Raw genomic sequence first — 16,105 nt, forward strand, 5'->3', positions numbered from 1 at the left:
AGTGCCAAACAACCATATACGTATATGTCTGACAATGTTATTATGTCTGTCTATTGCCATGGCACCAGTGCTTCATTTATAATGGTACATTGTGACTCTTACTTTTATCATTTTATGGATTTGTATATTACATTTGGCCATGTTGCAGTTTCAATCATACTTCACTTATGAGCAACTTATGAACAACTTACAAAAAGTTACTATTTAAACCTTTAAACGTATTTGCACTGGGATCATCTGAAACAGCATGACCGTGAACAAAGAGCAAACTGTAAACTGAGTCTGATAGCCACATATAGCATTCAAGCTAATAAAACTGGCACTTTGTGTAGGGCCGATGACCCCTGTCCTCCGTCAGTAATCATTACTGTACCTGCAGTGAAATAAGAGGCTAAATAAGGGTGCAGCACAGAAGGTCTGTAATGTTCCTGTCTGAGCAAGAGCAAATATGTAAACAGGGAGTGGCTAGCATTTCACTGCCTTAGTGTTACACAACAACAATGGTGAAGCACACACACACACGTGAGAAATACTCACAAAATGACATTTAAATTTGGCATCTGTCTCTTTATTGGTTGAAAATTATCCAGACGGTACATCTGCCTGCATACAACACAATAGCAAATTAAAATGAAAAGGCAGTGCTTATTTACACCCACATTCAAACACACAGTTACTGTTCATGCCACAGACTAGTAATTGATATAATAAGAAGGTTTCATTTTTAATTGAACATTGAATACAAAAAGAAGTTGCACTAAGAGATTTAACCAATCAACCATCCAATGTCAAGGAGTTCTATTCAATCAGGTCACTCGCCGAACGGTGTTTTTACAGTTGGTCTCAAATACTAAACAAATATTGCAGTTGGTCTGAAAACAAAGTTAGGACCGTATTCTTTCACCCCTCATTCACACACATTATTTATAACATTAGACAAACGGCAGTAATACAGTAATAACATGTTAAAGAAAAGACAGACTTGATGAGTTCTGCTTGACAAAGTGATTACAAAGGACACATCAACATTTTGTATGCAAAGACAGATTTTGTGACTTTAAAAAGAGCTAAATACAAAAGTCAAATTTGAAAAGGTACAATCTTATCCCCAGATTTTTAAAATCAAATCCATCAACATCCAGATTTCTGTATTACTAATATCTCTTCTGGTTTTACATTCAGTTACAGCTATGTTATAATCTTAACTCATATATAAAACACATATTCATCTATCCGAATACTACAAAACAAAACAAAGTACAGTATATATATATACATAACAGTATAAAACATTACATTGATTTGTATGAAAGCAATATTTACAAATAAAGTCATGTAGGTAGTAGCTACAGCAAGAAGATAAGGCACAAGTGTCCATCATATGGTCCATTAACAAAACTGTAGAACCACAAACAGCTGTGGTTCGATCTGGAAACATGTTGCTCTGACAGAATATAAATCCCTGATTCCACACAAAACACTCAAGACAGTTCAAACAAAGCAGGTAAAGGGTTTAAGGTGCGTACATTTGTATCAGAGTCCACCAATAGTCCATCACACGGGATCCACATTTTTGTGCACAGTACTGATGTCCATCAAGTTTTAAAATATGCAGGTTGTCCTTTTTTCATGAAGATCCTCCGTCACTTGCGTGTTCATGTTCTTATCACAAAGTATGGCAGATAAAGACGGTGCCTATGTTTATGTTTTATTTATTCCTGCATACCTGAAAAAAATTCTTCCAGACTATGCAAGACTGATGGCTGTTTTGGAAGTGAACTTTTACTTGTGTTTTTAGAGAGTCAAATCTGCAAAGTCCTGTTTCGTATACCCTTTCTGTAAAGTAAAGGAGAAAAAGAGAAAGTGTTATGACATTGAATGGACAAGAAACACAGAAACATTATGAAATTGTAAAAAAAAAAATGCTGGACACCACAGAGATATGTGTATCTGTGAGCAACAGCTCGCTCAAGGTTCAAGTTTGACCTTGCGTAACATCTGAGCAAACAATGCAGTAATTATTATTAAATGTCACAAAAGCCTCCTATCAGCAGGTCATTTTTGTATACTGCCGATCCTGTGTAGGTACCTGATTGTTAAGTGCTATCCAGATGGGCATTAACGCATTTTTTTGTTCTGTTGTGACTTGTCCATTAGGAAATAAGCCGAGCACCGCGCCCATGGGAGGGGCAGGTTTTGATCTGCACGAGGCAGTAAACCTACCTAGAAGTGGACCTGCCTACATGGGTGTGTATCTGTCTGTGTGAATGTGTTGAGAGAGTAACGGTGTGAGCCGCCAAAGATATATGAGTTTTGGACATGTGCCACCCACAGGCGGAATATCATGTCTCACAAACGCATACTTACACTTGCGTCTTTGTTAAGCCCTCATCGACAAAATGCACTCCCTCCTTTACCTGCGGCTAACCCAAACCTAAACCTGACTTAAACCTTAGAGCCGTTAAACAGCTCCTTGGTGGCATGTCAGAGAGCAAACTAAGTTCCTCTACCGATCTGTGAATGGCAGTAGCCTATAGATCCTGGCTTCTGAGGAAGTGTTTTGTTCTAAACCAAAGGAATTATTATTAAAAAATGTTGCTAAATAAATTCATGAACATGTTGATCATGTTTCCCCTTTGATTTTCTGCCTGTATTGTGATCACTAATGCCTCCCTGCTTAGTCTACAGTCTCTTACCTCTTTGTACTGTTTGTGCAGTTTCTTGTACTGGAACATGTTGCTGAGAACTGTTGCTGCTGCTTTGGATGCTTTCATCCTTCCAGAGCTAGAAAAAAAAAGAAAGATTCACCCAAGGTTAACACTTGGTACAAATGACATCATGTCAGAGGAGAGGCTGCACCAGTCTGTGTAGCATTCAGTATCAAATGTCTCCATCACGGCATATGTAGTAGTACAGTGTGTTTTACTAACCTGCTGCCTCCTGAGTTCTTGATGGCGAACAGTTTGCTCAGGCCGTCGAAGAAGGCGATGTCTCTGGCAGCCAATGAGCTGCCGGTCACCAGGTTATTGAAAATACCACAGATGTTGACCACCACCTCGCTGGAAGGCAACTTCTGATTTCCATCTTCAGGCAGCTTGCTCACCAGGTTGTTCACCACCTTCGTTGCTGAATAATAATAATAATAAAATGTGTTGTTAGCATTACATGTTTGAAAGGTCCAGTAAAGTTTTCACAATTGGCTATATAATATCAGACTATGCACTATTAACACAAACGTCTCTTGACAAAGTTTGAACAGTTTGGTTAATTTTCAAGAGATTTTCTCTTGATTTGATTTTCTGTGCTTCTCACTGGTTTAAAATAGTCAACACTAAATCTAGGACAGATGTGCTGTTTGCTTTACTTCTTAAATAACCCTTAGCAATATTTTCAAAGATTCAAATCTTGATTTAATGATAAATGTTAAAATATTATAGACAAACAAATGACTGATTATATAATCTTTGGTATCCCAGGGTACATTTTTAGTGTTCATATTTTTACTTGACTTATCTGATATAATTAATCCAGTAAAAAAATATATATATATTAGACATCAAGTAAATGGCAGTGGTTTAATTTCACAATTAGGTATCCAGCTGCCTTTCAGTTTCAAATGATCATGTCTTATATTTACTTCCTAACAAAAGAAAGGGAAGGGAATCAAAATATTTAAAATGGACAAATCACATGTGACTTCAACACTGGTGTGAAATCTCACAATGCACCAAGACAGAGTTTATCTCAAATGTAGTACAACAACCACAGATTAGGGGCGGTGCGTGGCGCAGTGGTTAAGGCGGCCGCCCCATGTAGAGGCTACAGTCCTCAACGCAGGCGTCCCCGGTTCGAGTCCCGCATTTCCTGCATGTCGTTCCCCCTCTCTCTGCCTCCCCCTTTCCTGTCTATCTCACTGTGCTATCGAATAAAGGCAAAAACGCCAAAAAATAAAAAATAAAAAAAAACAACCACAGATTATAGAGATGCTCACATAACTAACCTGTAACTCAGAGGGATCTACATTTTTATGTGGAAGGATAAATGACGGACTTACCCATGTCACCCTTATCCCTGGCATGGCGGGACAGATTTCGGAGGAAGCCTGTGAGGGAGCGCAGCTCCAGGTCACTGTTGGTACGTAGGAGGTCCAGCAGCACCGGCAGCATGCGCTCCTGCTCCAGAGCCACTCGGCTCAGCACCGACGCCCACTGCAGGGACCAGAGGAAGAAACAACTCATGAATGAGAGACTGAGATCACCGCATTTAAAAAAGCTTTTGCAGTAGAACCGATGAATATGCTCCTCACCCTCTTGTCTCCAGCTGTGATGTTCTGCAGAGCTCCGGCTGCCGCCTCGCGCGTGGTGGAGTTGATCTCACACTGTTGCAGCACGCGGTTGTAGATTCCAACTATCTGAGGGTGCCACAGCCACTCGGTGCCCTTTGGCACCCGAGCAACCTCCGTGAAAGTGCTTAGATCCTGGTTCTTGCTCTGTCAGGGGAGAGGAGCGCACAAGAAGACAGAGTTGAGATTAATACCGTTGTCCATGCACACAAACACCTGCTGATGGATAAATGGATAAATCTTTTTTTTTTTTAAGTATTTTTTTTTTGTGTTTTTGCCTTTTTATTTGATAGTACACAGTATAGATAGACAGGAAAGGGGGAGGCAGGGAGAGGGGGAATGACATGCAGAGGACTGTAGCCTCTACATGGGGCGGCCGCTTTAACCACTGCGCCACGCACCGCCCCAGCTGATGGATAAATCTAACATGCACTTACACTTTTGGCTTTCCTGCTCTGATGTGTAAAGCAGCCAATGGCGTCACCCTTCCCAGAGTCCTGAGCTCTGGTTGGTCCTTCCAGACGCAGCATAGCAGATGGCGGCATCTCAGTGTACAGCTGGTAGGAGAGGTTCCTCAGGACACACACTGCGTTTTCCACCCCCTAGGAATAAACACACACACAGGTTGAAGCACACAGTAATAGTAAGACTCAGGTTGAGAAGAAGCTGTTTCAAATTAGGCTTAAAATCTTTTCTCGTCTCACCTTGTCTTCTGACTTGTTGTCTTCAAGGGAGGCTTTGACGTAGCCCACCAAGGAGTCCACCAGTCCGTGAGTTTCTCTCATCTGCTGACGGGTCTTTTCATTCACAGAGCTCAGATTCCTGTGTGCACAGAGGTGAGACATCCAGAGAGTTACTTCAGTTTATTAGTTTAACCACACAGTACAAACGGAGATGCAGTAAAATTTGTCCTGAGGGTGTTTCCACCTCTGGCACTGTGCTTTACAATTAAAGCTTTGACTTGACACAGATATAATAGATATGGTGTTATGATGATGTTACTGCAAATATTTTTAAAACTGTGATTCAATTTGAGATACACAACAACAACAACAACAACAACAACAAAACACTCCAGTGCACACACGCAGAACCAAACAACCAGAGGCTGGAGTTGTGCTGGTGTTTGAACGATGGGTGTGGTTAAAAGAAGAAGAAGAAAAAGAAGGGAAAAAAAGCCGTTGGCTGTACAGGGAGCGTCCTGTCGGAACAAAATAACCAAATGCAAATGTGGCCGCACAGAAGAGAATGGAAGGAAATAGAAACTGTTGAAGTAGCACAAAGCAGCTACAGGTGTGAGACGCAGACAGAGGAAGCTCACCTGAGGCATCCTGTGGTGTTGTAGAAGATGTCGGCCTCAGAGGCGGACAGATTGACATCCAGAGAGTCTCCACCACCCGACAGGGGGATGAGGATCTTCTCAGTCAGCTCAGGCAGCGTCTCCCTGGCCATTTTCTCCTTCAGATTGTCTTTGGATGAGAGGTTCCACAGGATACCTGCACACACACACAGACACACCAGGGACAAGTCAGCAAAACCAACATTTATTCCTCTAATTTTCAACACTGCTGTGTTTTTTTGTAACATTTTAACTTCACCTCTTTAACCTCCATTTAAAAACAGAGTTTGGCGATCTAGGGTTACTCTTTTTTTAAGTTCAGATAATCATGACAGCGGTATTAATAAATAACTAATTAATAACTAATTTTCTTATTATCTTATCTTAACTACTTTAAACCACTCATAAAAAGATAAAGATAAACTGTAAATCACTATCACCTACAAATCACTTCAAAGCCTGTAGGTGAAACATAAAGGTCAGCATAAGTAAGTAAAAGTAATTGTAGGGTCACTCTGTGTGTTACTAAGCGCCTCTTTCCCATTGTTTCTTGCTGGACACGTGACGTGACAGTCTCTCCGTGTTCCAGCCAGTACAAATCAAGGTGTTAAGAGCTCAAAGGAAACACTGACAAGGCCTTCACTCATAAAAGGGAGTGGCAGATACAATGTTGGTCCACAGGCTCAGACATCTCCCTCACACTCCCTCATGCCCCCATCTTCACACACCCCATAGAAAGACAGCAGCTCCGCCTCCTGCACCTTGTGTACACAGTCGCTCCACATGCTCGGAACATACTTTCTTTAGTAGAAGACGTTACATAGCCTAATTCATAACTCAAACTATAACTTAGCTACAGTAAATACTGACAATTTGGATTCTACAGCCTTATATTCGCCTGCGTGTGAGGAACACAAAGTTAAAAAAGTTACAGTATCGACGACACCACTGCCAAGGTCATATCATATCCAAGCGCTAGTTAATTTGCATTAGTTTCTGCATAGGGCATGAGTCCAAAACCACCAACGATTTGTCGTCATCAGCTTGTTGTGTCATGTTGCTTGTTGTTTTATTGCCACGATCTGGGTCTTTTCCCACCTGTGATGTTCTTGTGAAGCTCATCGTCCGTCTCCCTGAGCGCCTCCACCAGCTGCGGGATGCCGCCCTCCTCGATCAGAGCGACTTTGTTGTCCATGTTCTCATAGATGAGATTGCGTGTGGCGCCGGTGGCATAACGCTGCACTTCCTGATTCTCACTGTTGAACAGCCTCACCAGCTCGCCGATGCCTTTCAAGCGACGCACCTTATAGAGAAAAATAAACATATTTCCGCTTAGATTTGTGCTCTTTTTGTATTGTATTTTCTTACATGAAACACGGACATAAAACATAAATAAATAAACATAAATTAAAGTGCCTATATGTAATTTTTGTGTGTGATAACAAGACCTTTCAAATTATTCTAACTTAAAGGGACAACGAGGAGTTTCTATTCGGTTATAAAAAAGTCTCACGTCAATGTGGATGAATCTCCGCTACCCACACTTGTTAATGGGCCCATTTTCGATAAATATATCGTTCTGTCTCTATCGTTATTTTGTTATTATTAGTGGTGGCGGAGATGCTGGTCGAGCCGACCAGCGTTTTTTACTTTCGGTTTCGCAACGAGTCATGAGAATAACGCAGCTGAATTGCCGTTTATGGTCGGAACTACGACAGTAACTGAACCTCTTTGAACCTCTGACTTTAATTCTTGATGAATGAAAACATGAGTCCGTCTTGCGCCGGTCAAAAGAATTTTACGGTGCGCGCGGAGGCTCATAAATGTAGCGTGAAAACGCTTCGCTTTTCCAAAACTCCTCGTTGTCCCTTTAAAGATTTTATTAAAATGAGTTTCAATTTAATCCTATACCTCTGGATTGGATCCATGGTACATTGCTGTTACAACTTTTCTTTAATACAACTCGCAGAGTTGCCAAATATCTGACACATTAAAGGGCCTGAGGAGAAGAATGTTTATGAAGTTTCTTGGTAAGTGTTAAAGATTCACAATCATTCTCATGTCTGTACAGTAAATATTCCATATGATTGAGATTCTACATTTAATGAATTACTGTTCCCCTGTTTGAGGTCTCTAAGCTGCTGTAGGCTGAGCCAAGCAGCTGCTGGCTGTACATTCATACTTAGACTAATACTGTACCAACTTCATCATCTAACTCTCAGTAGAAAAGTAAATAAATATTTCCCAAACAGTTGGGACTACTCTAACGATTAGGGCTGGGACGTTATGCTTTTCTCCCGATTCGATTCTTCTACGATTTTTTGGATGCCGATTCGATTTAAATTGCGATTCTACGATATTGCCGATTTTCTCGATTTTTAGTCAGGCTTCTGAAACCTTTCTGACAAAATGAGATATAGACTGAGATAAACTGCTACATTTTAACATTTATCTGTACACAAATACTGTAGGAGCCTATAAATTAACATACTCCATTATAAAGTGAACTTAAATCCTTCTTCAAAACCTGGACTCTCTGTATGTAAAAAAAAAAAAAAAAAGGCGAACAAATGCACATTGCACACTATATATATATATTTAAAAAAAAATTCAATTTAAAAATCGTCAAAAAAATATCACAATACTTATGTGAATCAATTTTTTCTCCCACCCCTACAAACGATTCATTGCACAACTACTCTAAATCAGCTCATAACTGGCTGCATCCTTAACAAGCCGAACAAGCTAAAAGCATTAGTCACAGCAGATAAGAGTTTTAATCCCGTCTGTTTGTCTGTCAGCCATTTGTCACCTACACAGGGCAGAGTCCGGATGATAAAAATTAAGCAACATGTAAATCAACAGCAGCACACCGGGAGAAAACTACAGTATTCTCATGACCTAGTTGCTCGTTGGGGACGGCAGACAGAAAAGACTGAGGCTTAAATTAAATCTGATTGACGTACCTCATTTTTGGCATCACTGTCATTGTAACACTCATGTTGAATGTAGGCGGCACCCAGGACCTGCAGATCATGGTCGGACTCTCTCAGGTTTTGCACGGCTGTGACCATATCCAAGGAGTTGATCCTACCAAAGAGGAGCAAATTAACAAATTCAAGCACATAATATAAAACATGTAATTATGTCATTACCCTGACACTGTCATGTCATGTATGGCAGCACAAAAATATGTGTTTTGGATGTTTGAATGAAGAGTAACAAAGTAGCTTCAGTTATGAGCAGTAATTATTATTCATTGATGATTTGTTTCTTCCGAGAAATTCAGTTTGTTGAGTTTATTCCAAATCACACAGTGGTCTATAGATCCACTTGGCTAACCACGAACTGTGTGAAATGTGAGGACTGAAACTAAGCTGCCACACCCAAAACCAGTCCTGCCACTTATGAAGCCACCTCCCAATCCTCAGCTCTTAGGAAACACTCTGTTCATATCACACACTCCCCTCTCCTAAAGCCTCCTGGGTGAAGCATGGGAGCTGTGACACGGCCGTACTGGTGCATTCAAGTCCACTGACTGTGACTGACATTCAAGTACAATACAACAGACTGAATCGCCAGAATGAGTGGAGCTGTCATCTCTATGATTGAGTGTTACAAACTAATTGAAGGATAAGCCTGGTATGAATCCTTGGTCAACACTGCATTAGATATTCTCTCAACATACTATACCTACACTGGCTCTAACCCTAAAACCACTCATTTATATACTGACATTACCTTTAAAAAATACTCATACATATCAAGTTTCTTTGGAAAAAAGGGTGTAATAAATCCCTATAACATTAGCAACCAAACTAAAGTACTAAAGCTTTTGTTCAAACCTGTTTTCAGCAGCAGATTGACATGTACTACTAAGTATTTGTGTTCACACAGTGGTGAACAGGAAGTGGGACTCTGTGCAATAGTGTGGCCCATGAAAATGTTTTTAGTATTTTAAGGAGGCTCGGGGGATTCAAGGCTCAATATCTGATGGCAGGATGTGATTTTGGACTTTTTGGGGGATCTGATGGCAGGGTGAACATAGTAAATATACACTGAAGATCAGTCGATAACAGTATGAGAACCTGGTCATTGTGAGTGTAGAAGAAACAACGGAGGAGCAGGTGAGGAGCTTCTTACCCGCTGAGGTTGCCCATGCTCATTCCCATCTCGTTCTGTGTGTAGATGTCCATGCCCCTGCCGACACTCTGCATGCTTTTGATTGACACGGCACGGGACAGGGTGCCCGGGCGCTGCATTATGAGGTTACCTTGGGAACCAGAGGATACCCCGGAGCTTATGAAGCCCCTGTCTACCACGTCGCCTGCTCTGCCGAAGGTGCCCCCAGTCATGGAGCCCATGCTCATGCGGTTGTTGCGGTTTGTAATCCTGCTGATGGTGCGGTGCGCTGGGCCTTTAAAGGAGTGCTGCTGTTGGACCATCTCTGCCTCTCCTCCTCCCATCCCTCCGGTGCGGGACAGAGTGCCGCTGAGGGAGCGACGCATGGGGTACGTACAGGTCATGGAGCCTCCTCCTTGCTTCATCTGGCTGCTGGTGTAGCCGTTGACTGCGCTGTGAGAATACTGGCGAGTGTAAGTGGCGTCCCGGTCGGACATCATGCTGCCGGCATCGCTGCCGTCAACCATCCATGGATTCACAGCCGCCGGCTGAATCCGCATCGAGTGCACAGAGAGGGTCTCTGGGTCGACTCGGCTCTGCTGTCGGCCGCCTTGGAAGTTGGACATGCGCATGTCTTCTCTGTAGAAACCGCCACCGCCGCCACTTACACCGCCGACACTTACACCGCCGACACTTACACCCCCGCCACTCATACCGCCGACACTCATACCGCCGCCACTCATACTGCCGCCACTTATACCGCCGCCTCCGACACTGATCCTGTTGTACTGGCTCAGGTCTGGGGCCGCAGACCGGCAGCTGTAGCCTGAGCTCTGGGTTACACGTGGACCCTACGCAAGGAGAGAAAAGTAACTGTTACACTCACATGTAAATGTGTAGGAGTTGCTCGTTGAGTTGCCAACAGTATGTATGAGTGGATTTGTAGTGAGTCAGTAACAAAGATTTCTAAATTTGATCGGAAAACAAAGGTCATGGCCTCAGGTTTGTCATTTCTCACAGAAAAATGAAACTCATTTAGGAGTGGAGGGATTAATATAGGACATGACACGTCAGGCAGACATTTACAGTGTCAAACAGAAAGACTGCATCCTCCTGGAATCTAGAGGGTGGACTTGAAAACCCTGAGCTGATCTTATGACAGCCTACTGTGAAATACCACACATGCTGAGTCCTGGATGACCCAGTGTGACACCGGCAGGAGGTCAACGATGATGTTTCCCTGATGTGTGCAAATATATTTTTGTAACAGCGAGATAATCCCGTCATACTCACCATTGTTCTAGAGCCTGTGTACATGTAGGACGACTTAGAGCTGAAACTTGGGTTATAGGTTTGATATTTCATTCCTGAAGAACCACCGTAGTCTGAAACAGAGAAGACACAACGAAGAAACATATTATTACTACATTTGATATCACATTTAAGACTAAAACTTTGTCAAACCATCTATTTCATACATTTAAATGTCTTTATAAATAAATAGAAATAAATATAAAAATGGTAAAGCAGCTTGGGACCACTTGTCAAACATACAGTGAACTATAAAATCTGTAAAATCACATTCAAAACTGGTAGGCGGTTGAATGTTTCTGTCGTGTAAAGCTGCAGACGTCAGCTTCATTAACACAAAGGCCGAGTACCACACCGTTAGCTCTTCCCAAAGCTCTTCCCAAAGTTCCCTGACTCTTCCAGTTCAACACTATTAGTCACAAAAAGAGAAGGTGCATTCAACAGAAACATTTATTTAAGATGACCAGAAGCTGTCTTGTTGTGCTTGAAATATGTTCCCACGCATCTGCGTGTTGTGTTCAGTGACGCTCACCTCCTGTTCTGTTTGCACTTCTGCTGAAATGACAGCGTCAGAGCTCTTACTACATATCTGCTGTTTTTTTGCAAGCAAGGAGTTCCCAAATTCCTTCATTCTGAACTCTCTAAACTCAGCTCGACTCAGCTGCTGACTTGGGTTTCTGAAACGACAACTAATACGTCGAACCGGATGGAAAATGTGACAAATTCCTTTCGGTTTTCACTGATCAGCGATGTCAATTTTTGTTTTATCCTCAACTACATGAACACTTTTAATTGTGTTTGTTTGATTTTTAAGCTCTGCCACAAACATAAATGATATAGCAAGTCAGCCCTCATCTTTGTTGGTGTCACTGCACCCTTATGTCACTTATTGACATATAAATAAGATCACTTGAATATAACTGAGACTAATGTTTTGAGAACAAGACCTGCTCAAAGCATGGAAAAAATGACAGGTTAACAAAAAAGAGCAAGCAACATTGAATATACAACAATGATCTGCATGAATGGCATTCAGTGTGAATAGCAGGTTTCCTGTTGCACAGGACAGAGGGACCTGACCAGTCAGATGTCTGCTCACATCTGGCACACAAACACATCAGCTGGTATGGGACAGCACGGCGAGCGTCTCAATGTTTTGGTTACAGATGAGAGTGAATTGAAAGGTGAGTGTGATTGATGGTTTCCAGTAAAAAAACACTACACCCATAGCTCTGAGCGGCAGCGCGTCGACTCCGCTATCTGGGTCAACTGAAACCTGGTGTCTTAGCCACATAGCCCCAAGTGCAATAAATTAAGTGTTCAAACTGTCATTTACTTTAAGTGAATTCATCTTTCGTTCCAGGAATGAAGCAGAAACACAGACAAACATCACACACGGGCCAACGGGCTGGCGTCTCTGTGAGACTGCTTCAATTCATGTTCCTACACATAAGTGAGTTTAGTGTTAGTGCGACAACATTTGCTAATCAGCACTAAATACAAAGTGCATTTAAGGCTGATGGGACCTCATTAGTTTCTTCATGTATTTAGTCACAAATGAGTGAAAACAAAATGTAGTTTTGATCTTTAGGTGCAGGATCATTAACATCCTGAACCAACAGGGAGGGAAATTACAAAATGATGTGAGGAGCAACATTTTCAAACTTGTACGCAGAGGCGAGGGTTTGCAGACATGCTTCATTTGTCGTTCAGAGCACACACACACACACACACACACACACACACACACACACACACACACACACACACACACACACACACACACACACACACACACACACACACACACACACACACACACACACACACACACACACACACACACACACACACACACACACACACACACCAAACCAGTCGGTACAGAGCCGAGTGACTGACACATCACCTGGCCTCGCGCCAGCAACCACGGCAACGCCCGACACACCTGAGAGCCACAGCCTTTACAGCGCACAGGAAACACACCCTGAAAAGTCCTCCAGGTAGGAACCTCTTGACATTTTCCCTCCCATGCCATCTCTTCTGAGATGAACTTTGATCATGAAGCCATACACATTTTTTTTTTTCACTCTCACTTTCTGCCGAGGCTTGTCCACCTATGAATTCTAATTAGTCACTGTCACTAATGTGCCATTGCAGCAGCATTGAGATACAGAGGAGGAAGAAGAAGAAGAAGAGGAGGAAGAGGCGTCACTCGCAAAAATCCTGTGGGTGTTTTGCTCATTTGCGGAGACTTATGCATTCACAATAAACTTCTCCACAGCCACAGAGCCGACCACTGAAATGGACGCATTCCCTGTCATTTTGAAATATTCTCTGTTTATTGAACCCGTTTTCAAAGAGTAGAGATGTTACATGACAGTGTTTTATGGCTGTGTGCTCTCCTCCCAGCTAAGCCCAGGGCAAAGGACGGGCAGAGATAACAGAGGGATTCTAGTTTTTCATACAGCGTGCAAATGTTCGACTGCAGAGTTTGACAAGTAAAAACAGACAGTGACCCACTGTCACATGCCCTTCGACATTCCAGCCATAAAAAACAAAACGTACAGTTCGTTTGTCTGTCCGGGCAGGTAGTGTTGATGCCCCAGGGAAAAACATAAACTAGAAAAGAAAAAGAAAGAGAAAATATTTTTCTGGCTCCACACATTGCAGAATGTAGAGGTCATAGTGTCTGACCGTCCGAGGCCTTCTCTCTGGGCTCCTGCTCCCTGTCATTTGGTTTGACACGGTGAATTATGGGACACAAAGGAATGTCCTTACACATCGGGCAGCGCCAGCAGGTGCACAGGTTTTAGTCAACATTTTTTAAAGCAATTCAAAAGAAGCCCGTGTCCGTAAGGAGGCCCATACATTTGACACTCGTATGGCCTTTAAACCACATCAAAACGATCAGCTGTGTGAAACCTTAACTTCCGCCTGTGGGAGACTCACCAGTCTCATCTCCACTCTGTCACTGTGCCAAGGCAACACAGACAGGCACCCTTTTACAAGGTGACGTCTCTGAACAGACACGTCAACAGCTGGTTCTCACAGAGCTCGCAGGCGGCTCCCAGGTATCTACTGAGCCCTCGCACTTAAAGCTGCGTAAAGATCTGAAACCCAACCCCTCAGAGGGAGGCTTTCACCTTCGTCTGCTATCGGGAAGTCCATGAAAGCCCCACTTGTTTGGGCCTGTTACACATTAACCCTTTCTCTCTCATGCAGGTACACAGCACTGTAAGATCATCCCTGCATGAGGCTACGGCTCAGGTTCATCTGCTGCGGACCAGCAGAGCAGCTGAATGGACAAATTCCCTGATGACAGACAAATACAAAGGAATGCAGCAAGGACAAGCAACACACACACACACGCACACACACACACACACACACACACACACACACACACACACACACACACACACACACACACACACACACACACACACACACACACACACACAGGAGCTGTATTGACGCATAAACAAGCTTGAACTTGCGAGCAAAAGTATCTCCACTTAATCTGAATCACTGTGACGAAACTTGGTTCGAGCAACATAAACAACAGGAGACAGTCACTCCTTACGGTTACGTCAGGTAATTCATCAGAAAATTAATTTATCCTCCAACTCTCTTGAAACTGGATTCAGCATCTGTTTTGTTTTTTCCCCCAACTCACTTTTCCCATCACTTGAATTTAAATTTTACAGAATACAGTAGAGATGTATAATTATTGTTACTCATTTTATCCTAAATTTGATTATATTTGGTGTGACTCAAAAAGAGGAAACAATTTTTGAAAAGATAAAAAGGATCATGGACATTCAAAGCTCAACAATCAAGTTTTAAAAAAAAAGAAAGAAGAATAATCTCATCTTATCACTTATCTGGAGCATGTCCAGAGGGAACAAGGTCACACTGGTCTGAGAACAGCTCCAGTTCCTCATATATAGGAGAAAACCTGTATTTGGCCACAAGCTCAGCACTGTTGTTGTCACACAATGGCACCTGCAGCTGCACCTGCGCGGTGAGTTTCTACCTTTAAATCCCCCACTCGTCCAGGCTGAACTCAGGCCAGCCCGGAGCGCTCAGTAATGTCACAAAGCGGAGGACAAAGTCAGTCAGTCAGTCAGTCAGTCAGTCAGTCAGTCCGGAGACTCTCTGGTGAGGTGTTAGGGTTAGATGTTTACCTGACATGGCGTATTGTGAGGTCGATCCATTCTGCCGCGGCAGCGTGGACTTCTCGGCCAGCCTCATCTGGACCTGCTGCTGGACGCGCCGCGCTCTGGACACCTCGTCCGACACGGAGCCTCCGTTCCCCAGCAGGACCTCAGACGGGAGGCCGTAGGTGGTGACCGAGCTGTTGGGCTGTAAGGCGGAACAGAACACGGTCTCTGAGACCACGGCACTCATGGTGGAAAAAGTTTAAAGGCGAGACGCTGGGTGAGAGAAAAGCAAAGCGTCCGGACTGAAAACGAGCTGTTTGCGTCGTGGCAGCTGAAAGTGTTTGGAGAGGAGCGCGACGGGAGCGAGGCGCGCGGAGCAGTGCAGCGGCAGAGGGGGCGGGGCTTCAGCCAGCCGAGACCACCTGACTCACAGGTGAGCTCAGCTAGATCACTGACTCACTCTGGTTTCTCACAGCGTCCTCTCATTGGCGTATCGAGCTGCGATTGGCTGTTGGAGTTTTTGTTTTTGTCTGTTTTGTTTTCCATTTACTCCATGACTACAGGAACTAAATGTATGCACATGTAAATGTAAATGTAAATGTAACACTATACTGGATACAGAGATTCAAAAGTATAAAGTATAGCCTACAAACATACTCTCAAGTATTCAATACAAATGTTAAATGTATCACATTTGTGATCATTATAATTTGCATTATCTTTCTTTATAAGACTATAAGGATTATAATAATGATGGTTAATGATTATTAGAATAGAATAGATTAGAATAGTACTTAATTAATCCCTTGCAGGTTATTATTGTGT

General features: G+C 42.9%; 1 protein-coding gene across 1 annotated transcript; it reads right to left on the minus strand.

The window, feature by feature from the left end:
* Window positions 1-552: 552 nt before the first annotated feature.
* On the minus strand, window positions 553-15,888 carry pkp3a (plakophilin 3a). The gene is made up of 13 exons (XM_083973375.1): window positions 15,305-15,888; window positions 11,097-11,188; window positions 9,825-10,654; window positions 8,648-8,771; window positions 6,780-6,984; window positions 5,664-5,838; window positions 5,047-5,164; window positions 4,780-4,944; window positions 4,307-4,489; window positions 4,055-4,208; window positions 2,931-3,126; window positions 2,697-2,784; window positions 553-1,836 (listed from the first exon to the last, which is right to left on the minus strand). The coding sequence occupies exons 1-13, from the start codon at window positions 15,525-15,527 to the stop codon at window positions 1,795-1,797; spliced, it is 2,595 nt and encodes an 864-aa protein (XP_083829501.1). The 5' UTR covers window positions 15,528-15,888; the 3' UTR covers window positions 553-1,794.
* Between the last annotated feature and the right edge of the window lie 217 nt (window positions 15,889-16,105).

The sequence above is a fragment of the Trachurus trachurus genome (assembly GCF_905171665.1).
Source record: "Trachurus trachurus genome assembly, chromosome: 6".
Taxonomy (NCBI): domain Eukaryota; kingdom Metazoa; phylum Chordata; class Actinopteri; order Carangiformes; family Carangidae; genus Trachurus; species Trachurus trachurus.

Excerpts from the sequence above, each read along its gene's own strand:
- pkp3a (XM_083973375.1), bottom strand. The coding sequence starts at position 15,527 with ATGAGTGCCGTGGTCTCAGAGACCGTGTTCTGTTCCGCCTTACAGCCC. Across the intron at positions 4,209-4,306 it reads TCACAGCTGGAGACAAGAGG|TGGGCGTCGGTGCTGAGCCG; the intron begins GTGAGGAGCATA and ends TGGTCCCTGCAG. Across the intron at positions 1,837-2,696 it reads TGCACAAACAGTACAAAGAG|AAAGGGTATACGAAACAGGA; the intron begins GTAAGAGACTGT and ends TTTACTTTACAG.